The sequence below is a fragment of the Bipolaris oryzae genome, assembly GCF_000523455.1.
Source record: "Bipolaris oryzae ATCC 44560 unplaced genomic scaffold scaffold_136, whole genome shotgun sequence".
NCBI classification, from domain to species: Eukaryota; Fungi; Ascomycota; class Dothideomycetes; order Pleosporales; family Pleosporaceae; genus Bipolaris; species Bipolaris oryzae.
The window spans coordinates 28,611-41,407 of NW_006911412.1; the positions used below are offsets into that span (position 1 = coordinate 28,611).

General features: G+C 51.8%; 3 protein-coding genes across 3 annotated transcripts; 2 read left to right on the forward strand and 1 right to left on the reverse strand.

The window, feature by feature from the left end:
• Nucleotides 1-3,919: 3,919 nt before the first annotated feature.
• On the forward strand, nt 3,920-7,182 carry COCMIDRAFT_28767 (uncharacterized protein; the record flags this gene model as incomplete). Its single annotated transcript, XM_007692647.1, has 6 exons — nt 3,920-4,300; nt 4,377-4,424; nt 4,539-4,875; nt 4,943-5,155; nt 5,281-7,043; nt 7,099-7,182. 6 exons carry the CDS (start codon nt 3,920-3,922, stop codon nt 7,180-7,182), a joined length of 2,826 nt encoding a protein of 941 aa, XP_007690837.1.
• Nucleotides 7,183-8,586: 1,404 nt separating this feature from the next.
• COCMIDRAFT_103022 (uncharacterized protein) lies at nt 8,587-9,234 on the reverse strand (the record flags this gene model as incomplete). Its single annotated transcript, XM_007692659.1, has 4 exons — nt 8,587-8,667; nt 8,747-8,850; nt 8,950-8,962; nt 9,025-9,234. The coding sequence occupies 4 exons, from the start codon at nt 9,232-9,234 to the stop codon at nt 8,587-8,589; spliced, it is 408 nt and encodes a 135-aa protein (XP_007690849.1).
• A 1,578-nt stretch (nt 9,235-10,812) lies between these two features.
• Nucleotides 10,813-12,364, forward strand: COCMIDRAFT_7816 (uncharacterized protein; the record flags this gene model as incomplete). The annotated part of the gene is made up of 2 exons (XM_007692639.1): nt 10,813-10,919; nt 10,972-12,364. 2 exons carry the CDS (start codon nt 10,813-10,815, stop codon nt 12,362-12,364), a joined length of 1,500 nt encoding a protein of 499 aa, XP_007690829.1.
• Between the last annotated feature and the right edge of the window lie 433 nt (nt 12,365-12,797).

The window sequence follows — 12,797 nt, forward strand, 5'->3', positions numbered from 1 at the left end:
TAAGTTCCTTCCCCGATTTCCTTGCCCTGCCCTTTCTTCCCTTTCCATCCCTTTTAAACATCTCGTTTTTTTTCGTCCTGCACTTTTCTTGTTATATACCCCTTCTTGCATTGCTCCTGCTTTTCGCTTCTCGTTCCTCCTCTTTTTTTTGTTCGCTTACATGGAGAGCCAATATACATACCATGTATACGGACTTGCACGAGAGAGCAACAAAAAAGAAGAGAGAAAAAGATGGGAAGCGTCTTTCTCACCACACACACACGTCACAAAGCATTTGGGCAAAGACAAGATGCTAATTGGCCTCTTTCAACAGCCAATAACATAATTGCCTCTTTTTGTGTTTCCCCGCTTGCGGAGTTGTGTCGAGAAACGTCTGTTGCCTCTTTCTTGTTCTCTCTTCTCGTGCAATTTTGTAGCATGGCGTTTGCGGCTCTCTACCCTATCTCTTACCGCATCGGTTTCCATTTTCCTTTCCAAACATGCCAGCGGTTCTGGCCTGTAATAGTAACTGAACTTAACAGTGAATAGTGCTTGAGTTTCGAAATCCACAATCGGCATTCATCAGCGTTTGATTATTATTTTTGAGCTATCATTTTCCAACCGAAACTGGGAAAATTTTACGAGACGATTGCGGCGGACTCACGGCCATATGCTACACCTGGGGGAGATGATATACGAGAGGGGGTGATTGCCGCCTATATGAAGATGAGAAGAAGAAGAAGAAGAGTGGGAATATGAAGAAACTTGCACTTTGATCTGAGCGTTTGAGGAGTCTGTTTACTAGGGAAATCATTTTGTCTTTTCCGGGGCTATCTCTATAGCATTTATGGAAAGAAGAGAGAAATATTGATACAATGATACATATGACGATGGCTCCTTGTTTTTTTTCTCGAGTGGTCTGGCTCTGTTTATGATGTCAATGATTGTTTGTGTATTTGTTTGCTGTTTGCTCGAGGAAGAATGGGCGTATGGGTTGAGTGATGTTGCAGACTCGAACATATTGACAGGGATGCAGTGTGGTAAGGGCCGAAACGGCGACACTGTTATGGCCATGGTCAGGGGGAACAAAGGGATGATCTTTCAAGGGTGGTGGGATTGAAGCAAGTCTCCTGTAGGCACGGATATACCACAGTAATGTCGCGGGAGGGAAGTGGGGTGGTTGTGATAAACGGCACGGGACGTGGTTTCCATACCAGGAAACAGGGCGTAGTCACGTGATGTATATATACTTATATATGGTCACAAGTGCTTATGCAGCACGGCTAGAAATTGACTCCAGATTCCTGTTGGTTTGCCTGTAAATAAAGTGATGAATGAGTGGACATGGACTCGAAAACATTCGTTTAGAGAAGTGGCATGTTCATGGTAGGCTTCGTAACGAGTAATTTTCTCAACTTCCAATAGAGAGGATTGAGTATGGTACTGCTTCCAGGGATACTAGACTGAAACGGCAATGTGGGATGGGCACGCTAGCCCGCTGCTTAACGTGCAGCATTTCACAATCCCACCTGGCAATGTGAGAGGCCAGTGGCCGCTAATTGATTGAGCTAACGGCGGGGAGCTGAATGGAATAGAGTTCGCATGCGCTCGTGTGATAACGAGTAGCTTGGCAGGAACTCTGCATCTAATTTAAGCTTGGACTATTGGTGCAGAGGTTGGGGTAAGGTGGATGGGAAGGTGTTGAGCTAGTATGTGATACTGCACATGTGTAGCATCTTGCAATGCAAACATGCATGTCGTCATGTATAAACTTTATCGACGGCACGTGCAGGCATGGTGAGAAGGGAGTGGATCGATGTGAATAGACACATACGTATACTACCTTTTCCTCGGATGGCCAAGAGCAGATGGAGCGAGCAAAGGGGGGAGGGGGGAGTGGTGAGGTGAAAAAGGGTCGAGGTGGATCTGCATGGATACGAGTAGATGTAGATGGAAGGCGGCGAGTCAGGGAGGGATCGTGGATGTGGAAGGTGAGGCGTTGATGGGCAAGGGCAAGCACAAGGGCAAGGGAGTGAGGCAGGAACGATGGGTAGCGGCGGCGCCGGCGCAGAGGTCTGGATGGTCGGAAGAAAAAAAGCACGTGAAGATAGATGACGAGGGTGCAGGCACAGAGGTGACAGGTGCAAGAGCAAGTGCATGACACGGGTCGGGGAGAGGCCAAAAGGTTCCGAAAGTGACAGGGCCGGACAAGGGCGCCGGCTGGATCGGAGCTGCGAGCTGCGAGGGAGCGAAGGGAGCGAAGGGAAGCAGTTGGGATGGGTAGGCCCCGGCCAACCTTGCGCGGGGGAGGCGGAAGAGACATCGAGCGTCGGCCTGGGTTCGGAGGGGGAGTGGATGACGAGTGTTTTCGCATTACGAGGATTTGGAGATTGCAATACCAAGACGGCCGCTGCTGGAGACGTTGGCACCGAGTCAGCCCGCTGCTGTCCGTACTAAGTTTGGTAGTATGCTCGGTCTACCAACCTACCGACGTAGCACTATGATAAGTATAGTCCTTTCTTACATACTATCTATATCTCCGTAGCCGTGGCCCGATAGCCGTGAAAACCGGCCGAAGCTAGATAGCACATGGTGTGTTTTGTAACTAAGTTCATGTCTACGATACTGTCCAAGTAGTGTGCTCCACGTCCTACTAGTAGAGATTCATCGATAAATAGAGGGGGTGGAGGCCCGCCGATCGCTCGGAAATATGGCTGCAGATCAGTGCAGCACTCGATACACGCACACATGCAAGACGTCTTTTTTTTCTCCGACTCCAGTAGCCAGCATGCCCAAGACTCTCGACACGACGCTTTCTTGGATAGCACACGGCTTGCACATGGCCGGCTTCTTTTGGACCGTCAGCTTGAAAGCCTCGGTCCGGAGAGCGTTGCCCCACCATGGACATGTACTTACTTAGTTACTACTGCCATCTAAGTACTTAGGTTGTTCGTGTATCAGTGTCCTTGTCGCTATCCTTGCCCTTGACCCTGTCGGCGGGGAACAAGCCATGCAAACCGACGCGACTCGAACTCGGGTGATGCAGCAACGCATAGCATAGTTGAAGCTTGCAGCACATCGAAGCTTATTATCGGCCTGTTGGTGTTGGAGGTGTTGGAGTAGCCCATCTCGGCCACTCCCACGCGCCTACTCGCGACGCTGAGCGCCAATCATTGGCCTTCACCCACGCCTGTCCTCGACACACACACACACCCTCCCTTTACCACTAGGCCTACGTACTTACTTACTTACTTACACCCAGGGGCAGGGACGTGTTGCGGCCCGCAAGGCCCGACCGTATTGTGTCCTATCCTCGTGTCAACGGCCATCTAAGGGGCAGTGCTCACACGTGTGGTTAGCTAATCATAGCATCAGCCTGTGCCACGGGTGCCGTGGTGAGCAGAAGGAGAAAACACTACGTGCAGCGTGTCCAGGTCCTACCATGCATGTGTCTATGTACGAGTATACAAGAATGTATGCATCCAAGCCATGGATGGGCGGCCTAATGTGGAGAGAATGGGCTATCGGGGGCGGAAGCTAAGCACTCGGTACGCGCACAAGTGGATTGGATGGCCGAGCGAGACCCTGCCTCTTGCCCAAGCGACTGCGACTCTCTCCCCGTCGAATGCACATACACACACTCACACACGCCCACACTCATCTCTCGCCCTCCCAAACACGCGGGCACCACTCAACATCCACCCAGCCTATCCACCCATCTACATACTCCTTCTCCTGACAGCCCCTTGGGCCCTCATCCACCCCAGCCTGCTCCCCACCCTCGCACACGCCCCGTCTTCTGCTCGGCACACGCGCGCCTCCAATGTCCCAACTGTGCCTGGGGCTTGTCGTCACGCCCGCATCCACGTCGTACAGGCCACTGTCTGCGCCCACCCGTGTCGGTTGAACGCCTTGCCTCTGCGTCCCCACCATATCCGCCATGCCTGCCACAGGAGGAGGACGCGCTGCCCACCCCCCGCCATCCACGAAGCATTCCTCGCGCAGAGAGAGTAGTGCCATGGCCCCTTCAACCCAGCGTCCGGGCATCAAGACGCGCGCCTACTCGGCTCCCAACGTGCCCAAGTGCGATAGTGACGTTAGTACCGACTCTCCACGCACAGATGACGACCACGAAGGCGAGGAAATTGCCGACGATGCCTTTTTCCAGCGATACCACTTCCCCCAGCCTGTCCCCATAGCCCAGGAAGAAGAGGCCGGCAGCAGCGCCGAGTCCTCGTCCGACACCGAAGGCCCACTATCTCCCACTCATGTCAAGGATCGTAGCCAAGCGGGCGACTCCGTATCAGACCCATCTACGGGGGTGAGTCGTGATTTTTTTTCCTCTCTCTCTCTCTCCTTGGTTGTTGTTGTTGCTATTGTTGTTGTTATGGGGCTAGCGTTTCCACGGCGCAAAAAAGAAAAAAAGAAAAGAGGAGGAATCCAAAGTAAGACGAAGAACGACAAAGGATTGAGCCTGCGAACAACACAAATGGGAAATCATCACGAAAATAAGCCTCGCACAAAAAAACTTTAAACTGGCTGACATTGTGATTATCTAGTCCGCCAACAGCGACTCAGCCGCCACCACTATGCAAGACCTCAATATTGCCGTTGTGGGAGTGCGGGGTTCAGGCAAATCTACCTTTGCCCGACGCGCACTCGGCTTGCCCGAAGCTGCACCTGCAGGCAATTGCTCGCGCAGAATGACCATTGATGGCACCATCTATGTAGTCCGCTTGGTCGAAATGACCTTCAGCGACGTGCAAGTGGGCGAGCGCGGGAACATCAAGTGGCCAGACAGCACCGACGACTGTGCCACGCCTCGTATCCATGCCGCCGTTATTCTCTACGATGTCACAAACCAGGAAAGCCTGGCTAACGTGCCTGAAATGCTCAGTTAGTGCCCGTTCCAACCGGCCCACGAGGCGCCTCCGCTCTTGCGTCGTGCTAACCATGTTTGCAGATACGTTCAACAAGGTCCAACTGCCGTTCATCTTGGTTGCATGCAAATGCGATCAACACCCCGCTCACCGCGAGGTCGATCCATCTGTGGTGGAGCACAAAGCAAAGTCCTTCATTGGAGACGTGAGCGTGTTTCAGACCTCCGAATCGTCGCCGGAGGCGCACCGAGCATGCCTGTCGGTCATCACCCGCGCAGCAATAGCGGCCAAGCGACGTAAGTAATTCATTTCCTTTTTTCTTTCCTGACAAGCCCCCCCCGTGACGTGTCGAGAGCGCGCCCCCCCATGGCCAGCATTGTCGTGCCTGTGCACAAGGATGCAAGTCATTGACGTACTTCAGCTCCCTCGCAGGCCTCCTCGATGGCGCGGCGCCGGGCCAATTCTTCCGCAGTACAGTCCAAGACCCAAAAGGACCTTTGGAGCCGCAAACACGAGCGTGCTAGCTCGGAAATCTCCCTTAGGTTTCAACGTAAGCCTAGCGAGATCAAAGGCCACCGTTATAAGCCCAGCGACGTCAACAAAACCTTCTTCAACGCCGACGAGTCGCCCGGCTACGACTCGCAGGATTCCGATGATCAAGATTCGGATGCTGGCCAAAGCATCATGTCGGTGAAGCCCTCTGACGAAAATGGCTACACCTTTGAGCAGCTCGTCGACCGACTACTGGCACAGCCAATGTCCAAGAATGACACCAAATTCGTCTCCGTCTTCCTCGCCCTGTACCGGAGGTTCGCCACACCGGGCCAGCTCCTCGAGGCCATTATCAAACGCTTCGAGGCTCTCAACAAGGAAAAGGACCTACCGATGATCCGCATCATTGCTCAACTCCGCTACCTGACCATACTACACCAGTGGGTTGCCTATTACCCTGGTGACTTTGCCTACCCCACCACCCGCCGCTTGATTCGACGATTTGCGTCATCGTTGGCCTCGAACTGTGAATTCTCCGTTGCCGCTACCGAAATCCTTCGCGATCTGGAAATGGTCACCGAAGACGACGACACCGACTGGGCCTGCAGCGATCGCCAACGGATGCAGAATGAAAACATACCCGCATTTCACAACAATGTGCTTGACGAAGACTCGGACGAAGACGAATTCTCAAGAGCTTTGGGCCACATGTCCATGGACGAATCCTCGCGAAACTCCATTGCCCGAAGTAGTTTGACTGGCGGTGCCCCATCTACAAACGAGTCCATGGGCTCATCACAGACCCTCATCACCCAGGTCGAAAAGAACGAACGTCTTGCCCGACAGCTCGAGCCCAATCCTGTCAAGCCCCTATCAAAGGTCCAATGGCACCAGTTCATGAACGAACCAGAAGATGCCATTGCCAGAGAACTGACCCGCATAGATTGGATCATGTTCTCATCGGTCCGACCACGAGATCTTGTCCGCCATGTCAGCCTCAACAACGACGAAAAGAAGAGATGCAAAAACCTCGAAAACGTTACGCGTATGACCGAACATTTCAACTACATTGCATTACTCGTCACAAACTACATTCTCCTCCGCGAAAAGCCCAAGCACAGGGCAATGATGATGGAGAAGTGGATGAAGATTGCGCGGCAGCTTCGCAAGTTGAACAACTACAACATGCTGGGTGCTGTTATGGCTGGCATCAAGGGCACAGCTGTTATCCGCCTGCATGCAACCAAGGACCTGGTTCCACAGGCCACGACTCAAGATTTTTGGAAACTAGACATTTTGATGAGCCACACCAAATCGCACGCCGCATATCGACTGGCATGGGACAATAGTTCAGGAGAACGGATTCCATACATTCCGCTACTTCGCCGCGATCTCGTATCAGCCTCGGAAGGCAATTCAACATTCATTGGCGACAAGAAGAAGACCGACTCAGCCTTGGCGCCACATCCCGGTGTCAGCGTCTTCGAGCCCGCGGCAGGGAAACGCGACAGCCGAGAACCATTACCGGGAGGAGTTATTGGCAAAGAGAGGATCAACTGGCGCAAGTTTGAGATTATGGGCGAGGTCATTGTCGGCGTGCAACGCGCCCAGGGCACGCCCTATCCAAACTGGCAAAAGTGCGAAGAAATTCGGACCCTGATCCTCGACGTCAAGATCAACAAGGATGACGAAGTAAGTAACTCCCTCTAGACTGGCGTAGTGTCAAGCAGCTAAGAAATCGCACTAGGAACTTTGGGAACGCAGTGCCCACCTCGAAGCCCAAGGAGCCAATGAAAAGGGTAGAATAGCTCGATGGTTTCGAGAGCGTTAGTGCCTCTTTCTTTCTTACTGTCTGCTTGCAGGCGTGTCACTTTTCTTCATTCTTAATCTTTGGCGTTGAGAGCAGAGAAGCTAAGCCAAGGACTTTTAGCTGGGCGTATATCTTTGCCTTCAATGCCTTTAGCGTTGACGTTGACCCACCCGGCGATAGCGGCAGCAACAGCATCAGGCATCTAACACACCCACACACAACCCCTCATGCGTGCATGCAACAAAGCATTGAGCCACAGATACCCAGCAGCAGCAGCACCGTCATCATCATCATCATCATCATCATCGCCATTGCTTGCATACTCTTTTCGACAGCGACAATGATTGCAGAGACGTCGCGCTGACTACTACTCTGATTTGTTTGTTTTCTTCTTTTGAAAGACATTTGCACCATCTCCCTCTCTCTCTCTCGATATGTCGGCTGCCATATATACCCATCTCTGTTCCACCTTATCCCCCTCCCACACCACCACCAAAAGGTGGAGGGATTGGGGGGACGGCATTTGTAACGACATTTACCTGATTTTTTTTCCTGCTCTACATTACGAAGCATCTTGGTAGCCTTCAGTCTCTTTCTCTCTCGTTGTTGTTTTTGTTTTGGGCACATCTGCACGATACCTCTCTTTGTCTACCTGTCCTGTCCTGTCCTCTTTGTCTCCTTTACTGTCCGTCTCTCGAATTTTCACTTGTTGTTCTCCCTCTTGTCTAGATATCCATGGCCGTTGCTCTCTTTTTTCTTATCTGTACGTACTCTTGGATTTCTTTAACCATAAAGTATATCCACATGATAACCCAAACGAGGTCTTTGTCATGTCCTTTTTTGTGTCTGTGTGTGTGTGCCCCATGTGTGGATTTTTTTGTGGTTGGAGTTCTCGAGTATATGGTGACGTCATTGGATATCTAGTGAAGAAGAGAGGACGGATTGTTTTTGTCTTTTTTTCTTGAAAACTTTGTTGGATGAGATATACAGAGGGGTGTTTTTTTTCTTCTCTCCATCTTGGGAAGGGATGAAGACCAAGGAAAAACGATGTTTGTTGGGATCTATACAAAAAAAAGGAAGGAGTTTTTTTCAGGTCAGGCTGGGTCAAGCCTGGTTGCATTTTCTTACTTTGTTTCTTTCTTACTCTCAGATTTCTTCTTCTTCTTCTCTTGATGAGCAGGGCTGTTTGAAGCGGCTCGCTTTTTTTGTACCCTGTAGTCGTTCGATACGATGGCATTGAGGAATTTAACAGTCACTGTCCATGACCTTGTGCGCTACTTTGCTCTGCTTGGATGATGCGTCATGACACAGCAGAGGACCACTTGCTTGAGAGTAGAAAGAACCAATGCATGGTATATGTATTATTCATCTTGCATATGCAGCCTTATAGTATGCTATGTTGGAGACCCGAACGCCATGATGCATCTATTTGTTCAGCTCCTCAGCCCTCTTCTTCAGCTCCTCCTTGCTCGCGGGCTCGGGCAGGTCCTTGGCAACAACCGGGCCCTATATGTACGTGTTCTGTTAGCCTCAGGAACATATCGCCTTGCTCCACCAAATCCTTATCAAGCATGGTTCATCGTACCTTTGAATTGAAGGCCTCAGCATGCTGCGTATTGCCCGTGTTGTGCATGTCGTGCGACGAAGCCGTCGAGTCCGAAGACTCCTTTGCGATCTTGTCGGTGATGCCTGTGGCGGGGTGGAGAGTTAGATTTACTTTGTGGGTTGACAAAACACCTCAGAGGAGGGCAAGAGAGAGAGAGAGAGAGAGAGAGAGAGAAGACTTACTACCAGGAGCAGACTCTTCAACAGGGTGGTCAGGCATCTTCACTCTTGCTTGTTTGATTTCTTTCCTGCAAGGACTTCTGGGCCGCCAATGTACAAGAACTCGGCTATGTAGGCGTTGACTTTGTCTTGCTCGGTTGTTTCCTCGCTCACGTTGAGCTTCTTGGTATCGGTGGCTAGCGAGGTCGTCTCGGTGTCTGCGTTCTCGGGTTGGCTCTCCAGGTATTGCAGAAGCGCGTTGAAGTTGGGCGGTTGTTTTTGTTGTTGCGAGTCAGATGGAGAGGCCATGGTGGGTAAGGGGAATGAGGCGGGTTATGTAGGCGGCGAGGCAGCGGGTGCGTGATCGGTGACGTAGGTGTGAGGGAGGGTGAGATAGGAGAGCGGGGAGCTTGCAGGTGCGGTTGCAGTTGCAGTTGCAGTGGTGATGGACGGAGTGATCCGTTTGGGTTAGTGCGGGGTAGCTTAGTGGATAGTCTCGTAGTAGTATGTACGTAGTAGATGTTTAGGGGGCCCGTGGAATGAAAGCCTAGAATCTGGGGTGTGACGAGGAAGGCTAAGGCTACTACACTCTGGCCTGGAAGACTAGAATGTAGTAGTGTTGAGTGTTTCCTCCGTGTCATGTCGGCACCGAGTGGTACCGCTGGCCGGGCTATTCTGAGACTCGATTTTGAGACGAGCAGCGAGGCTGTGTCTCTTGGTATCTTCCAATCGGTTGGGGCTATCGGTGTATGGAGGATGCTCATGTACCCACTTGTTGCGTTGTGAGTTGTGAATCAGCCGGCACAGCATACCTGCAATTACAACGACCCACTGTACTATTCACACATCTTGGAAGCCAGGTAGGTACATCCTCAGTGGGACTCAAGTCCAAGCCAAATGTGCATTTGGTCAAGTTTCTCGTGCAATATGGACGGTACGCGCTAAAGGTAACCTGATTCTTATCTCGCCATGGCATGGTTGCTGTATAGTAGACTAGCCATCGATTATGATGCAAAAGACCTGAGACAAGTCACATGCACTCTGCTACCGACCTAGCTAGAAGAAGCATGTCAATATTCTGTACCCGGTGTATTCAAAGATGTCCAAGTTTCACCATAAAACCAATCAGCATTGCATGCATACACACCTGTTCGTCACATAAGGAGGATAGAAATGCATAGTATCCCCGGCCCGTCGGATCGCATACCACCTTCTATTAATACGCTTGAACCTGGAAGACTTCTGGACGTTTGACGCCATTTGCTTTGCCCGATGGTGGCGAGGCTGGTGCCGTGGGTGTGTGGAGGTTGATCATGCTCTTCGCGTTCCCCGCTAAGACTCGCCACCTCTCCGTCACATTGTTGGCGACAGCAACGGCTAATGAGTGTGTGTGCACCACCGAGGCCAAGCTCAATCCTTGTGTCTTTTTACTTGGACGCTATAGCTATACGCCGTTCTTTTGACAGTCAGCAGGAAAATGGCGCGGAGAACGAGTGGCCCATAGCGCGCCCAAACTCTAAAAGCGGCAGCTCAGCCACCGAAACGCGTCGCAAGGGTGATTGACCTGCCGCCGCCCCTACCGAGCCTTTGCGACGTTTCGGCTTAAGCACGCCTTCATTCAGGGACACCAGCCTTCGCAGTACACACAATTCTTCCTCTCTCTTCTCAGGCTCTCCCATGCTTGACCCCCTTCCCGATTGCGATTTACCCCGGAGCCATGTGAGGCCCGTTGTCTGCCGTCGATCGTCATAAGCCTAGTCTCATCATCAACGTCGTATCGCAATTCAATTTCTACTTTATACCCGCTGGTCGGAACACGTCTTTCTGACGCCTCCGTCTTCGCGTAAACTGTGACTTTGCTGTCACCCCCCCCCCCCTGGCATCGCGATGCCGTCGTTACTCGGGACCTCGCTGTTGGCGCGCCAGAATCCCCTGGACGACGCGAGGAACACCTTTTCGTCATGGGACAACTGCATGGCCAAATCCTACTGCAAGTGCGTAGAAGCGGCTCTCCTTGCCCAATTCCCCTTTGCTCACATACAGCAGATGGCCAGTCATTGTCGGAATCATCATTGGTGGTCTCATCCTCTTCTCAGTAATTACCTGCATTGCGCGATGCATATGTTGCGGCGCTGAGTGCGCCTGCTGTTGCTTTAGATGCTGCGCTTCTTGCTGTGGCGGCGGCCGTCGAGGAAGTTCACACAAGCGCATCAAGAGTGATTCTGGACACCCATATCCTCAATCGTATGGCCCACCTCCTCCTCAAGCGAACCCTTATGCGCAGGCGCATGCTGCCGCGCCACCTCCACCGGTCTTCAACCCGCGACTTGCAAATCAGCAGCAATACCAGTCCAACCCCATGCCCACCTTTGCACCTGCCCCGCAACAAGAAAGACCGCAATACGCCACCTTTGATTCATCCAAGCCTGCGGCAAATGAAGACTCCCTTCCGGCTATGCCAACGTGGAAGGAAGGACGGGATGTGCACGTAGAGGTAGAGGAACAGCCAGTGCCGCAAAAGAAGGGAGATATGGAGTTGGACAGGCTAGATCACAATGGTAGTGTGACAAGTGGACCCATGGGAGGCATGGCGGCAGCAGCAGCAGTACCTGGAACAAGGCGGTCTCCTGGCCCGGGCAGGTCCCCAGTCTCACCAGATTATGGATATCCACAAAACAATTCGTTTGTGAGCGATGCCCCGTCTTACAATAACAAACAGGGACAATATGGTCAGCCATATGGCCAGCAAGGCGGATATCGCCAGGGCTCGCCTGGACAGGGTCGATCTCCAGTATACGGAGCCGGTGCAGGATACGGCCAGCAGCAGCAACAACAACAACCATATGGTCGACGTTCACCAGGGCCATCCCAAGCATACGGTTCTCACGATCAACTGAGCCAACAGAGTGACATGCACGCACCGTACCAGGAACCGCCAACATCCTACAACCAACCCCAACAGTCATACAATCAATCACAATCATCCTACAATCAACCGCAGTCATACAACCAGTCCGCGCCCTACAACAACCACCAAGACACTTACGACCAACGAGACTACCCCGATGAGCCCACGCACAACTACTCATCCCAGGCACCCTCCTCCAATGCATACAACTACAACGCAAGCATAGCCCCCTCGTACCACACCTACGACCCAGCACCACCGCCCGTGCAACCCCTACCCTCGCCACCACCACAATCCTCGGGTCCGCCACCATCCCTTACCCCCGGCCGCCCTGCCCAAACAACCTCACCAGTATCAGCGTACCCAGGACAAAGATCCTACACTCCGGCCGCGGACACGGTAGCACCACCACAACAACAAGCACCGCCGCAGCCTTCTTACCGAGCTTTTACGCCGGGAGCTGAGACGCAGCAGCAGCAGTATGGTGGTGTGGGTAGGAAACCGATGGATGGATCGTACAGGGATATATAAGGGGGTTTGTGATGTACAAGTTAGTTTTAGTTTTTTTGATGTTGTTTGAAAGTCCTGGTGAATCTACTTCTGATACCCCCTCCCCGCTATTTTTTTTAAACTCTTGAATGTGCTTTTTTTGAGTCTGTGAAACTTTGGTGGTGTGATTTCCTTTGTTGTTATTTGTTGGTTGGTTCATGAGGTATTTTTGTTAGTTGGGTTTGCTAGGGGAAGAGAGTTGCTGTTTCATTTTTTTGTGGCTTGCCGTGATAGTTTAGTCCAGTTTAGTTTGAAGGTAGTAAAGCCAAGATTGTGTCGATCGTGTGGTTGGAAATGTGTAGACTAAGGATTTGTAGCGTGTAGACTAGGAACTGCAGGCGAATTGACTTCAACAGATGAGCAAATCAAGAGATGCAGAGTGAACTTGTAGCGTGATTAAAGTAGGGTCCATTCG